The sequence below is a fragment of the Rattus norvegicus genome, chromosome 8, assembly GCF_036323735.1.
Source record: "Rattus norvegicus strain BN/NHsdMcwi chromosome 8, GRCr8, whole genome shotgun sequence".
Lineage (NCBI taxonomy): Eukaryota > Metazoa > Chordata > Mammalia > Rodentia > Muridae > Rattus > Rattus norvegicus.
The window spans coordinates 80095847-80111565 of NC_086026.1; the positions used below are offsets into that span (position 1 = coordinate 80095847).

At 41.3% G+C, this 15719-nt stretch overlaps 1 protein-coding gene across 11 annotated transcripts in view; it reads left to right on the forward strand.

Moving 5' to 3' along the window:
• The first annotated feature begins 708 nt into the window (after positions 1 to 708).
• The window catches only part of Sltm (SAFB-like, transcription modulator), a 46114-nt gene continuing 31103 nt past the window's right edge, over positions 709 to 15719 (forward strand). For all 11 annotated transcript variants that reach the window (XM_056984525.2, XM_056984526.2, XM_056984527.2 and 8 more), the window contains exons 1-2: positions 709 to 2007; positions 2894 to 2981. In XM_056984525.2, coding sequence (XP_056840505.1) covers positions 1840 to 2007; positions 2894 to 2981 — 256 coding nt within the window. In that variant the 5' untranslated portion in view covers positions 709 to 1839. The remainder of the gene's footprint in view (positions 2008 to 2893; positions 2982 to 15719) is intronic.

A 15719-nucleotide genomic window follows, 5' to 3' on the forward strand; every position in this document is an offset into this window, starting at 1 on the left:
TGAGTGTGACAAACTCATTTGTGGGATAAGAGAGTTGAACTTGGAATCAGATTTGAAGACTCCTAGCACAGCTCTGCCACACACAAGCCATATGAATTTTTATAAGTCATTCAATCTCTTTTAGCACCTGGGAAGAATTACAGGGGTTGTTATATCCCAGAATTCCTTAAAAGCCATAAAGAAATACCAAACTGAACTGCCAGGTATGATTTTATAACGTCCAGTTTTCCTCCATTTGAACCAAATGCATCAGCAATCCAAAGTAAGACACACCTCACCTTTTTTTTTTTTAAGATAGGATTTCTCAGTTTAGCCCTGGCTGCTCTGGCTCACTCTGCAAACATCAGGCTAGAGTAGACAGATCTCGGAATCCGTTAGCCTCTGCCCTCTAAGTGCTGGTATTAAAGGCATGTCCTACCACTGTCCGGTTTAATTTAAGTTTTATAACCAGGAAATTGGACAAAGATGTAAAAAACAAAATGAAACTCCCCGAACCCGTCACATTTAGCACCTTAGCACGCCTTCTAGGCTCCTCCCAACAGTTACCTAGCAACAGTCAGGCAGGCCTGGCTTGCTATAAAAGGGAATGTTCCCCCCCCCACCCCCTTCGCTCTCTGTGACCCCTTTCTCCCTCTCCCCTCCCCCTCTCTCTCCACGTGTTCCTGCCGGCCTTTTCTTTCTGTCGCCTCTCTTTCTCTTCTTCTACTACCTTCTCAGCTCCCCTTCCTAAACCCCCAAATAAACTCTATTCTATACTAGACCTGTCTTATGGCTGGTACCCTGGGGGTGGGAATGCCTCAGCATTGGCCCGATGAGGCAACCCCTCCCACCGCACCATACCGCGCTCTACAATACATATCCTTGGCTTTACAAAACACATCAGGCATCAGGAAATATTAATTCAGTTCCCCGTGTATCCTAACTTTATCAAACTTTGTGTTTATTCTAAAAATATTTGTGTTGTGATAATACTAAATTTACTAAGATACTATAGTCACTAGTACGGGCTGGCTCTCCATAAAGTGGTCCCTGTCCTTGACTGCCGGGTGCGCAGGGCAGAGAATACTGTATAGGATCAGGACAACACATACTTTTAAGCTAATCTCTTCTTGTGAACAATTTCTTTGAGCCATCAGGCCCGCCGGGAAGGATGGGCAAACTGAGGCAACCGCGGATAAGATGTTTTCCTGGTAGTTTTCAGGCAAATAGGGGCTAAGCTTCAGAAGGTCACAGCGCGACACTGTCCCCTGGGCTCAGGGCCTCAGGAGGTTTCGCGGGGCGTTCGGGGGCGGAACCCGTCGACCTAAGTTCACTAGTGTACCCCGACACCTTTCCGCGGTGATTCCGTACTTCCGGGAAGGCTTGCGTACACGCCCCCTCATTTAGGAGGAGTACTACTCTGTACTATGGGGTGCCTCTCATGAGGCGATGGCTCTAGGTTCGAGATGCGACGAGAAGGCGGCTAATGGAGAGGCGGGAACCGTAGCACAGAGGATAGCTGAGCGGGTGGACGCGCGAGGACAGTTAAGAGGCCACGCTAGAGGCTGAACCAATGGTCCGCTCGGAGCTCCGCCCCCTCCATGCCTGCTTAGTGCGCACGCGCACCCGTCATCCGGGTGCCGCTGCAGGTTGCGCTGGAGCTGAGTCGGGGGCGTGGTCCCCGCGGGGGGCGTGGTCAGCGGCTCATTGTGCGCAGCGTAGCGCGGCGCCGCTGGCCGCCCGGGCCAGGGTTGGAAGTTGGTGCTGCCGCGGCCACCGCCTCCACCGCCGCTGCCTCCTCCTCCGCCGCCGCCGCCCTGCAGCCCACTCGCTGCCTCGGCAGCGCGTTGCTTTCCCAAGATGGCTGCCGCTGCCGCTGCCGGGGCCGTGGTAGCCTCGGCCGCCTCAGGGCAGGCAGAAGGGAAGAAGATCACCGAGCTGCGGGTCATCGACCTCAGGTCCGAGCTGAAGCGCCGCAACTTGGACATCAACGGGGTCAAGACGGTACTGGTCTCCCGGCTGAAGCAGGTGAGGCCCGGACGCTGCGCGCAGGGCAGCGTAGGCCGCGCCGTTTAGCTGCTGCGCTTCCGCGGTCGGGGCGGACCGGGTGGCGCCTGTGCGTGCCGGGCGCGCGAGGCCCGCGCCTCCGCGAGGAGCCTGGCTTTCCAGCAACCTCGCGAGCTGCCGCCGGTCGCGCCCCCTGCCTCCCCTGGGACGCCCCCTCCGTCGGCTCCGCGGCCTGCGGAGGGTGGAGCTGCAGACCCTGGGCGGCGCTGGGTACCCCGGCCTTCGGGCGGTGCGGAGCGCGTGCATCGCTCGGTCTCCGAGGCGATGGTTAGTTTGCTGACTTGACCGAAGTTACCGTTTAATTGTGCCCAACCGTTTCTTCACCCTGTTGGGAGAAATCGGTAGTGGGAGTTGATGAGTGGATGAGAAGGAATGTTCATCTTTTTTTCCATTAGGTTTTTAACTGATTTATTTTTAATTTTTAATTTCTGATTGCATCAGCGTAATCATCCACGTTCTCAGTCCTGTTAAGCTTTCAGGTTTATTCTCGTGAAACCTTGGAATCGGAGAGGGTAACAAGTGTACGCAATACACGTTAGGAAAACTCTTCATTATTTAAGAAGCTACAGACTTTTCTGTAATAAAACATATTTAGGTTCTTGTTCAGTATATGTATCATGTAACCATCGCCTGGGTGGAATCTAAGTTCCATGACATTTCAGTACTCAATACCCCCACCCCCACCCCTTTCTGTGTAGCATAATTACTCGTTTGTGAAGTCGGTTTGTAAAATAACTGGCAATTCTAATGTCTTGAGGCTGGAGGTTTGCTAATATATTTTCATTAAGTTTTTATAAAATAAGTTTAGATAGTTTGTGTAGCATATTAACTTCTCTTTCTAATGTAGGCTATTGAAGAGGAAGGAGGCGATCCAGATAATATTGAATTAACTGTTTCAACTGATACTCCAAACAAGAAACCAACCAAAGGCAAAGGTTGTTACGAGTTCTGAACATATTTTACAATATATTTTGGTTATCTAACTTGGCTCTGCTCCTGTCCCACTCGCCCTGTTTGTATAGTGCTACTCTTTGCTATTCCCCTCTGGCACTCTGCCTTCTTGGGTCAAGGAAGAAAAGTTACTGTTACCAGGCTCCGAGTAACTTGCAGCCTTTCAGATTCGGCTGAAGATGACCAGAAAGTGAGAATGTTCTTTATTGGTTCTGGAGAAAGGTACAAAGTTACATTGCATACTGATCCTTCATAGTAGGAATGTCTGAAGACTAAAATACAGTTTGATCCGTGTCTACCTTGCCCCACAATTGGCAGAGTTTTGGTGAAATTCCTACCAGACCTTTCCTTGGCTCTTTGCTGTTCTCTAGTATATTCAAGTTCTGTAACCTTTATGTTTAGTGTTTTAATTGACATACTGGTTATTTCGCATTTATTCCAATATGTAGTCTAGTAATTTTCAATGAAATTCAAAAGACCATCGATCATACTAACAAAAGCAAAAACCCCAGGACTCATTAGCTTTAAAGAAGTTTTAAGATACGGGGATAGTAAAGGTTTTTAATGTTGTAACTTTTAAATTGGGTTCTGTGTATTTCCAGGGCAGAATGATCTGGTGTGAATAGTGAAAGGTAATTTTAAATGAGTATTTTGATAATAAATGGGAATTAGTTATTCTTAAAAACATCTGGTGAGTATAATCATATTTGAATAGTTGCAGATTACCTCTTCTCATGAGGCACTGTGACAGAGGATAGACAAATAGCTCTCTGATGCCTGGTCTCTTTAGTTTCCAGGCAGATTATGTCATGAACTCCTGTGTCATTTTGTTAATAACGTAACTTTCTTTACTGCCATATTTGATCTATCACAGTTGTAATGGGAATAAGATAATTAAATAGGCCAGGTGGTGGTGGCACACAATTTTAATCCAAACACTTGGGAGGCAGAGGCAGGCAGATATCCAGTTGGGGGCCAGCCTGGTCTACAGAATAAGTTCCAGACAGCAAGGGCTACAGAAACCCTGTCTCCAAACCCCCAAAAAAACCAAACCAAACTAAAACCCAGATGATTGAATTTTAGTAGAAAAGAATCTTCAATTTTGATCTAAAACACTATGTCTCAGGACCTGGTCAGCTAACTATTTGAGATTTCTTGATTCAAGAGTTCCCTGTGTGTGCTGATAGAAATTAAAAAGGGGTAAGGGTTTCCTGGGTCAATAGGAATGCCAGTATGGCGTTACAATTTTAGAAGATTAACTAAGTCGTCTTGAAGACCTGAGGCTTTTAATTTAGAGAGATACATTCCTATCACCTTGGAAGCTTCTGGTGAAGTAGTTGTTTTATATGAAAAAGAAGTATGTCGTGGTCAGGAATGACCATGTTTTTATATAGGTTTCTGATTCACATTATTTATTTGGTGTATTATGAGAGCTGACAAGCTGTGTTTCAAGTTACTGGTTTTAACACTGATCATGCCGTCTGACTTATTCAGTTCACACATGCTTTTATTGTTTGATTTTGAAATTTTTGTTTTATATTTGCAGCTCTGGGTATATAGATACATACATGTATATATATGTAATAAATATATATGTAAAAAACTAAAAAACAATGTATGTTCGGTTTTGGGGTAAGACTCTGGGCCATGCCGTGGGTTCAATCCCTATCACTCTTTTTCCTCCACCTAAAATATGTTAAATGACTGTGCTCAGACAGGTTAGAGGAAAAGGAGTTTATAATCTTAAATACAGAACTGAACAGCTACAGGGACAAAAGTCCGTGGTGTGGATTACATTGTAGAGGACTCTGGTATTTGTAATAACATGTAGCTAATATCAAATAGTTTATGTCTTGGGTTGGTTCTCAGTTTTTTACAGTCTCTTTCCTGGGAACTTTTTAATAAGTAACCAGATGAAAGCTTCTGTTGAGAGTCACTATCATATTACTTGGGTGTGTATTCAGAAAGCAGTTAAACAGGTAGAGCTAATGCTTCCTGCCTTGTTTCAGAGATACTGTATCTGTTTTCTTTTAGATTTTCAACCTTTAAAATTACTGCTAAACTTTAGCAAATTATGTATTTAATCAGCACACCGTTCAGCATTAAATATAATACCTTAATTGGTATTGAAACTAGTTTTCAGTGCTTACAGGTTTTAAAAAACTGTAGGATTTCCCCCTATAGAAATAAGTATAATATAGATTTTGGTTTGCACAAACATCTGAAACCTAATATTTTTGTGAAAAAATAACACAGATAATACTATATTTTTATTCTGTGAAACTTTCCAAAATTACCAACTAGGATGATATAACAGCCACAGAGCACATTCCTAGTAGTTCAATCCCAGTGCATGGTTATTTTGCCCACTACCTGCTTTATAGTGTGTCGGATGTTAGTCACTGGCAAAACTGGAGTGAGAGGTGCGGTGAGCACAACATTTCACAGCTGCTTCTCCCGTGCCTGCTAAACTGAAAGCTCTGTGATATATATCAGTGAAGTCCCAGGGTATAATCTTTATACCTCTAATGGCCAGAGGCAAGTAATGTGTGCTCAAATGTTTATTGAATACATTTTGAAGGCTATTGTCTTTGTAACTATTACTTTCTAAAATACTTCTTGCTGCCTGTTTCACTTGGATATTTGTAGGAAGCATTTATACAGGCATTTGTAGTCTGTCAGGTTGTCTCAGGATCACAGTGCTTTCTTCTTATATACACACTATGTGAAGTGTGCTTTGAGACCACACAGCTCACTGCACTGCTCTGTTTGTTACTAAACTGGAGCTGCATTGGAAAGCCTCCTGACCCTTGATGGAATGTCATCTAGTATCTGGATCCTATGTCATTTTCATTTCACAGAGCTAGTTCATTTGTCTCAGCCATTAAACATATTTATCGCTAAGATATTCTTGTACCTTTTCCAGCTGCGATATCAAACACAGTATGTGCCAGGATAGCACTTTGCTGCCAAGGCACTCATCTTAGGGATTCTATGTCACATGCTGAAAGCTATGAGTTCACTTCCATTTTATGAACTCATAAAATAAACTGTTGATTCTATATGCATTTCAAAAAAGAAATCTTAGTACTGTTGATGGCACGAGATTTTAATGAAAAGATTGAATGGCTTAGAGCTCATGTAGATTATTGATTTATTTAATCAGCCATTCTTCTGACAATGAAAGGACCTCAGTGTTGTCAGCTTCTGGAGTGAACTGTGCAGATCCTAAGCTGCACAGCCTTTGTCGCCTCTGTGTCAGCCCTTTGACGCTGGAATAGTTTAGTGTTTTCCAGGTCATAAAGGTGGAATGTTTTTGTTTTTTTAATCAGATAATCCAGAAAAATATAAAAGGACAAAAATAGCTCATAGTCCTACTATCTTGAATGTCATTCTGTTCAAATATTCTTTTTTTACTTAACATTTTTTTAAAGATTTGTAAAATTTTGTCTCTGTGGGGTTTTGCCTAAGTGTCTTCATGTGCATCACATGCATGATTGAAGAAATCAGAAGCCATTCGATGCCTTGGAACTATTACTGATTCTGGAGTTACATGTAACCAAATGGCCTTTCAATGCCCACCCCAGCTCTGAATAATGACAGAGACTTAAATTTATTATAAACTTTAGGCACGATGGTTGTGCAGATTCTCAGCTATTCCAACATGACAATACTACTGTTCTGGCCTACATTCTGCCCTGTGGCTCTTGTTCATTTTAGCTCCTGTTTCAGGCCAGAAGGTTCTCCCTTAATTCTCCAGCCCAGCCATTGACTGTTCAGCTCTTTAGTTGGCCAATCAGAAGCTGATGGAGAACAGCATTTACAAAAGACTTAAGGTGGGAGTATGTGTTTCATAATAATGACAATACACAGAAACCAGCATTTGAGTAATAGAAGGAAATCTACTACCGTACACAAAAACATCACTCCAACAGTTACTGAAGGTTCTCAGCCCCCATGTGGGTGCTAGGAACCCATCTTGGGTTCTCTAGAAGAACAACAGGTGAGTCATCACTTCTGGCCTGTTGTTTCTTTTTCAACAACTGAAATAAGTGCACATGATACACTTGGTGCTCTGTTACCGTGCTTCTACATGGTAGGTTGAAAACCATCCCTTTCCTCTCATTTTCCTTACTCTGGTCTTGTTCGTTAGTGACACCCATCACCTAAGTAGTCTATACTCTGCACTAAAGTCATTGGAGTTTTCAGAAACAGACACCAGGTTTCCAGTTCTTTGAGGCTTAGTTTTCATGCTTTCTTGGCGCAGACACCAGTCTTCTCCAAAGCAGCCAGATGGTTCTCATGTGCAGCCAGGGCCGTAGTACTTTTTCTGGGTGGTTTTATTCTCCAAAACCTTTCACATGGCTTTTGTTTGATTCTCACAGATGTGTTGAAATGTAAGCAAAACTTAAGAAATACATAATAGTTTTATTTAGATTTATTTTATTTTATTTGTGTTTTGCCACTTGTATGTGACTGTGTACCTGTGTGCCTGAAAGAGGCCAGAAGAGTCATTATAGCCCCTGAAGCTGGAATTCTGGAGAGTTGTGAGCCACCCTGGGTCCCACCCTGCATCCTCTTCAGGAGTAGCTTGTACTCTTAATCCCTGAGCCATCTTTCCAGCCCTAGAGCTGTTTTTAGTTGATAGCCATAAACTTAGCCATGCCTATTAGGAGCCCAGTTAGGTCTTACTATTTTGCACATGTACTTGTTTTGTTATTTTCTCCTAGGGTCAGTCTAGAATCTGGGGCCTCACACATGCTAGGCGGGGGTTCTGCTCCTGATCTATATAACCTTGGCCCTTTCACCGACTCCAAAAATCTTGGGTGTTTGTTCTAATTATCTTTAGATGACAGATTTAGGAGACTTTAAAGATAAATACTTTGGATATTGATTTGTTTTGATGATTGTGAATCACCTTTGATATAACACATATGCATCTATGTGCATAAATATATGTGTATTTATGTTTTTAAAAAATCAAACTCATTCAGTGACTGTTGTATTTAAGAGAGGGTACGAAGACTTTCAGAAATTTTGTTCTATTTGTAAAATGCTAATTAGTAGAATCTAAAATATAACTGGGTTTTTTTGTTTGTTTGTTTTTTTGTTTGTTTGTTTTTTTGTTTTGTTTTATTTTGATGTATCCCTGTAATCCCAACTTGGGAAGGGGACAGTGGGTTTAATTTTGAGGCCATCCTGAGCTATATAGGGAGACTATCTCAAGAATAAAGTAAAATAAAATAAGAGTACCTAAAACTCATGCCAGTAGTTGCCATACGGCAAGATTTCTGGTTTAAATATTGTATGTTGGGGCTGTCAAGGTGGTTCAGTGGTAAAGGTGTCTGCTACTGTACAACCTGAGTTTGATCCCTGGGACTCATATGGTGGAAGGAGAAAACTGACTCCTGTTACACACGCACCAGGGCATGTGCTCATACACAGATACATAAAATAAAATAATGAAAAAAGTTCTAGGCTGCTGCATGATTTTGGGAGGAGGTTTTGGCTGGAAATGTCAATGATCATTTGGAAACCATATTCTTTCCAACAGAAATTTTGTAACTAAGCTTTCTTCCCCTTCCCTAAACTAGGGATGGGACTCAAGGCTCTATGTCTGTTAGGCCAGAGCTACACCACTGAGCTTTATAACTCTGTCCTCATCTGTATTTCATAGTAACGTCTCTGTTTAAAGGGTAAAGTTACTTGGAAAAATTACTTTAAAATCTACTTAAGTGGATTTTGTTTTGTAACCTTTTCTGAACTTAAAGATTGTAAACCTTGATAAGGACCAATTTATCTTTGGAGAAGAAAAAGCAGTTTGTAACCAAGAACCTTTATATCTATTTCTGAAATGTATAAGTTGTGAAAACTAAAAGTTTTGTGGTAAAAGCCAGCTCTTTATAATCTAGATTTATCCTATTTGATGTAACCATTTATATACTTAATTAAACAAATACTTTTATATTCTTTTCTATTTTGAGACAGTTTCTTTGTGTAGCCCTGGCTGTCCTGTAAGTCACTCTGTAGACTAAGCTGGCCTTGAACTCATTTATCTCCCGCTTCTGCCTCTCAAGTGCTGATTGAAGACATGTGCCACCATATGCAGATAGGTGCAAACATTTCTGATGATTGTGAGAGAAGTCTAACTTAGTAAGTGGGACACTTAGAGTACTCTTCACTCATGCAAAGCCTCTCAGTGTGCAGTTCTTAGACATGAGTCGGCTCAAGGCTTTATTAAGAAATTATTGCCTGGGGTTGGGGATTTAGCTCAGTGGTAGAGCGCTTACCTAGGAAGCGCAAGGCCCTGGGTTCGGTCCCCAGCTCCGAAAAAAAGAACCAAAAAAAAAAAAAAAAAAAAAAGAAATTATTGCCTACACAGTGTCATTCACAGACTGTTTCCAGTTTTGACAACTTTGGTTTATGTTTTTTACTTAAATAGCATTTTGAAAGTTGGGCCTGGCGGCACACACCTTTATCTGGCACTTGGGAGACAGAAGCAGGGCGGTCTCTGAGTTCCAGGGCAAGCCAGGGCAACACAGAGAAACCTTGTCTTGAAAAGCAAGAAAACAAAAAAAATTAGCATTTTGATGAAGTATATACATTTCAAAATAGTTACTTAGCTCAAGATGTGATATTTCACTTTCTATTTTTTTTCGGACAATGTTTACTGACTAAAGCATTAAAAAGTGATGTGTGCAATCTTCATTACTTTGAGTTAGCTTTCATTGTCGGCATGCCTTTTTCCTTTGAGCCAGTTTGTCTTTCGGTGGTACATTCCAGGTTTCCTGAAGGACAAAGGAAGATGTCTGTAGGGCCTTGCTAGCACAGGGTTCAGTGGCATAGACAGAAATGGTTACCAGCTGAATAAAGTGTGCTAAATGTAGTTTTACTGGAATTTATTTATTCTTGAAGTCCTTTCCCATCTGTGACTGTACAAAAACCTATAGATATAATTTATAGCATCAGTTAAAGCTAGTGTAGCCTTGTTAACGGGAGACTTTGACTTCTATGTTACCTCTTACCTTTATCCCAGTTGGGCCTAGTAGAAGTCTAGACCTTGGGCGTACTAGTGTCCAACCTGTGACTTAGCCTGTTATGATCAGTCAGGAGTTGTGGGAACACCTGTTGGCTGTAGTGCCAATCCAGGATTTCTCCTGTATGGTGCACGTGGTAACTTATGCAGGTTAGTTGTATTTGTGTAGAGTGGTAATAACTTTTTATAGAGGTAACAGTTACAAAGTTACAATATAGTTTCAAATTCAGCATTAGTTAAATAAACCCAGAGTTACAGATTATGAAAGTGATCAAAAGCTAGTGAATTTTCCGTTTTCTCAAATGCTATGTATGGCAGTCTCACTGTGGTGTTGCCCAATTTTGTCCTTGTAGTTTTCAAGTTTATAAGGAGATAGTAACCATCTAGTAGTAGTGCTTTTGTGTAAAATGACATCTAGAAACAGCTTAGAGCTCTCTTTGTATCCTCCACTACCTCTTCTTGACTGTGTGTCCTAGTGCAAGTTACTTAATTGTTGTGAGTTTCACAGTTTTCTTCTTTGGTTTTGTTTTTTGTTGTTTTTCAAAACAGGGTTTCCCTGTGTAGCCCTGGCTGTCCTGGAACTCCCTCTGTAGGTCAGACTGCCCTTGAACTCAGTGATCCACTTGCCTCTGCCTCACGAGTGCTAGGTTCAAAGGTGTGCGCCATTACCACCCAACTCAGTTTACATTTTTAAAGACTTGACTTTGGAGCCTTTACTACAGGAGAAGAAATAGTTAGCACTTGATACATTTTAGCTCCTGAATGGCTTCTGGGAATGGAATTGAGCTTGGCTTAAATACACTCTTCAGCCTGAGTTTTCTAGTTTGTGGAATGAGTGCTTCAGATTAGGTAGTAGATTGAAAAGCATAAGTGTATGCGACTATAGAAGCACTCCTTGTAGAGTCTGGACAACAAACAGGAAGCATGTAAGCAGCATCAGTGACTACTGCATGGCTTGAATTTCCAACCCCAGTAAGCTCATATAAAAACCATACAATCCACTTATTGTTAATTATAAGCCTAGTATTAATCATTCACTGTATTAATTTATTCCCCAGCTATGAGACCCCACTTGCTACTTGTGGTTTCCCCTGGCCTCATGGTTCTGGTCCACCATGGCTTCCTCCTGCTCTTCTTCTGTCCTCTCTCCCCTCTCTTACTCTTCTGCCTCTCTATCTGTACCCGTTCTCAATCCTCCAGTTCTACATTCCCCCTCCACTGCCCAGTCAAGGCTCTAGCCTTTATTGACCAGTTAAAATGAAGAGAAGGTTTACAGATCATTACCTGAGTACATGATGGGCTGCTTGTCAGGCCAACCCCTCTTGAGGAAGCAGAGTTAACGTCAGCATATAATTAGCATTAGGACAACCCACAACATTTTCCTCTTTTTGTCCAATTAAAAAGGTTCTTCCCCATATGGTAACAAACAATATATAGTAGGAGCTATTTTGAAGCAATAATAAAACTATTAAGTATTAAGTATGAATTACACTTATAATGTCAGTCCATCATACTTGGCAATCAAGATAAAGTCCTATCCTAACTAAAAGAGTTTACGGTTCCATACCTCAGTCATGTTTGATTTTAACTTGTATTACCATCTGAAAAAACATCATCTTTCATGTTAACTAAAGTTCAGTTATGAGACTGTAACTAGTCTTTACCCCCATCAGAGATCTCAGAAGGAAGTAAGTATAACCTGAATATGTAGGAAGCACAAAGATAAAGGTTCCAAAGTTAGTGTAAATTGTAGAGACATCTGACTGCCTGGACAGTCCCCAATAGTCCTTAAAATGTTGGAGCATCTGTCTTCAGTCTTCTGGCCCAGAACCATCTGACAGATTTAAGTGAAGCAGGAATTATGAAGGGCTAGCTTACCCTGTCTTGGCAGAGCTTAGCAGTTGACTATCCTGCATCCAGTTTGCCTTTTTTTGGACAGCATTTTGTCTGTAGATGCAATTAAGGCAATTCTTGCCCAATGGCTAGCTTGCCGTAATTGGAGCAACTCCATATGGGGGTAATGATGCTCAATATCTTCTTTGAAGTGGGATGGGAATACTGTCAGGAGCAGACATGTCTCATCGTCAGAAACTGTCTTAATAATGAAATAACATTAAATGCCATATTCTGTGGATCTCTTGATGTTTTTGAAGATTATATAGCATAACTGAATTGTCAAACATTGATTATTCTTTTTTTTTTTTCTTTTTTTTTTTTCGGAGCTGGGGACCGAACCCAGGGCCTTGCGCTTTCTAGGCAAGCGCTCTACCACTGAGCTAAATCCCCAACCCCTGATTATTCTTATCTATTCACTTTGAGTGAATCTTGAAAACACTTATTGTAATTAACTAAGTTAGAATCCAATAGAACCATGAGTTTCACTATCTATTAACTTGCAGTACTTGGTCATCGTAAACAGTTTGTACTAGCAGCTGTTAAAAGGACTGGGTCTAATAAGCCTTGTATTTTTAAATGAGTTGCATAGACACAATGCCTATCTAAGAGTAACTATTAATTTTAAGTTTTGTATCAATATACAAAGACTTATACTAATGGAACCTTAGACCAGTATCAATATATAAATTCTGGACCAATGTAAGAAACTATATCTTCAATTTTGCATTAAATATAAGGATTCCTACTAATGTAAGATTATAGCTATACAATGCTTTAAGAGTATATTTAATATCCTATCCCTGTTTGTCTAATTTCTATACTATTACTATATTTCTCCTTTTCTTTTCCACTCCCCCTTCCTTTACCTAAGAAAGAAGGATAGAGAAGAGGAAAAGAAAGGTAGAAATCCCTGAATCTAAGCTGTCTAGTTTTCTTCCTGTCCAAAGGTAGAACATTTTCAAATTATCCCTTAAAAGGACAACATATCAATAATTCATAAAATAACCAGAACCGTCCACCCCAACCTCAGGAACTGGGGTGATGATCTTTTGATTGTTTCTTGCAGAATTGGGCTTAGAATTCTTTCCTAGGGGCCCAAAGGAAAATAGGAAAATTGGTTTTGTCAACGGAAGGCTAGCTGGTATCATTTGCTGTCCAGTCTCTATGTGCTGAAAAAAGTTCACAGCTTAGCTGAAGTCCTGCCTGTAACAGTCTGAAAGACTAGATGGGCAAACTAGCTGTTCTGGAAGTGTCCTGGCTAGTCTCTAGCTTTTACTGACCAGTTAAAATGGGGAGAAGGTTCACCTGAGATCACCTCAGTACACGATGGCCTGCTCTTCAGAGGCAGCAGGGAGGAAGCAGAATTAACATCAGAATACAAACAACATCTGAACAGCCAACAACAGCTGGTTCTTTTTGTTGAAGTGTAATTTGAGCTTCCTTTAAGTAAACTAAAGTGAGTGGGCTTCCCCTTGGAGTGAGCCTACTGGGTGCTTGTCTGTAAACTGCATCAGTCACTCCCTAGAACAATCAGTGCCTTGTTTGTGGGCCTAGAGACTCACACTGGAAAGGAGCGGTTAGCAAATGATATTGCTGGTTTGGAACACGCTACTTGGCCTCTAAGCTCCTTTTCTCTTTTGTAAAACAGTGGAGCCTGCCTCATGTACCCAAACATGCCTGGTAAAAAGTATTTTTAAAAAGTGCATTGTAAATTGTAAGACAGATTTTAATTACAAAAAGAAAGTACCTTGAAGCAACTAAAGGAGTTCTCCCTAAACCTTGTCCTCTAGGTTACTTGGGGGCGTGTATTTGTAGAGGGATACAGGCTTGAGGTTTTTAAATTTTTTTCCTCTTAAAATTAAAAAAAAATTATTTTTTATGTGTGTGTTGGCCTGCATGCCTCGTACTGGTGCACAGCATAAGAGGAGCTCAGGTCCCTTAGAACTGTAGTCGCAGATGGTTGTGAGGTGCTACGTGGGTACCGAGACTACAACCTGGGTCCTGTGCAAGAGCTGCAAGTGCTGTTAACTGCTGAGTCATCTCTCTGCCCTGGATATTTTTGTTAACAGATTCCCTTCTATAACGTAATAGAATAATTTAATAGCTCATTTGCATTCAGTTTTCAGAAAAGCAGCACCTTCGCTGTTAGCTTTCTTCAGCACTGGTAGATTTTAAAGAACAAGGACTGTGAAGTGGTTGCCCTTGAAGTCATTTCTATATTTAGATTTCATGCTTCTCATAGGCCTTTTTGATTGTTGGATAAAACACTAAAAAAGAATTTATGATAAAAATAATTGTAACTTTTTATGTACATTATAAGTTTATATGTTCCCTAAAATGTAGACACCAGTATTTTAAATAGGAAGGTCAAACCAAGGGTGGTAGTTCATGCATTGTAACCCCATCACTAGAAGGCTGAGGCAGGAGGATCACTGCCATTGTAAGGCCAGCCTGAGCTACATAGTGGGTTCCAGGCTAGCTAGGGCTATAGAGTGAGACCCTGTCTCAACTCCTTTCCTCTTTGAAAATATTTTTTTAAAGAAAAAAAAATATATATATTCTCACAGGCACGAGCTGTTCCTTGAGTAAATGAGAAGCGTAAGCTCCCAGTCTTAGTTATATTTGTAGGACAGTATGTTTCCTGTTAACACTCATGCGCAGAAAGGGTTTGGATTGAGAACATGTGAACGATGGGGGCCAGAGGTTAGAGGATGTGGAGAGGACCAGCTGTTTAGCATTTACCCTGGAGCTGGACTCTGTGGAGCTTGGTACAGGCAAGAGGAAGATGCCGTTTGGTTTTTGCCTCAGAAGGAAATATCCATTTTATGTTTCAAAAGAAGGTTACAATTTCGGTATTAAAGTTTCAGTAGCTGTGATTTTCTAAAGATGGCATTTATAGTACATTACAGATTTCTAGGTGATTTTTTGGGGGGCTATATTGAAGACACAAACTTAGCATTGGCTTTGTGGAATTTTTTTTTCTGAAAAACTAAAGTAGCACTCTTTAAATTCCACCAAATAACATAATTTTAAAAATGAAGGCTAAGCAGGGAAATGTTATGGTCTGCCAGGAAGCTGGGGATAGTCTGTATTTGGAAGTCAGTTTGGCCTTGTGTCAGCTCAGTATCATCTCGCCCTGATGCTAAAGTGGTCAGGACTGATGCACAGTGGGGGATAGTGTGTATCTAGAAGTCAGTTCTCCTGCCTTGCATCAGCTAAGCAGCATCTGACCCTGAAGTGGCCAGGATTGCTGTTCTGAGGCTTTGGGGAAAAGAGCGTCCAGGCAGCCACTGTATCAAATGACCTTTTCCCTTTGTGGGGAGGTGATATCCTGGAAACACAGCTAGGCAGTTTGTATCAACTGGCATGTTGCGAAGGTGAGGAGAGAGACTTCTGTCATGTAGTCCAGGTTAGCTTCAGACTTGAGAAATAACTTGAGTTCTTGATCCTCCTGCTTCCCCCTTCCACGTGACTGGGATTACAGGTGTGCACCATCATGATTGGCCAAGTGTGAGATTTTTATTTCAGATAAAGCTATTTAAGAGGTGGAGTGAGGATTTTATGGGCACTGAGTCTTGAATTTGGCTATAGGTATCTGATTACGTATATAGACTGTAAAATACTGTTGAAAGGTGCTACTGTTGGCAAAACGGAAGATAGAGAATGTATGTATATGAAGAAGATGTACCATTGGCATTAGGTGAGCTGAGATTGATGGGCTCTGGGCAGCATGCATGTCAGTGAGGTGGCATGGCTTTGGTAAAGCTTTTTTTGTTTTGTTTTTGGGTTT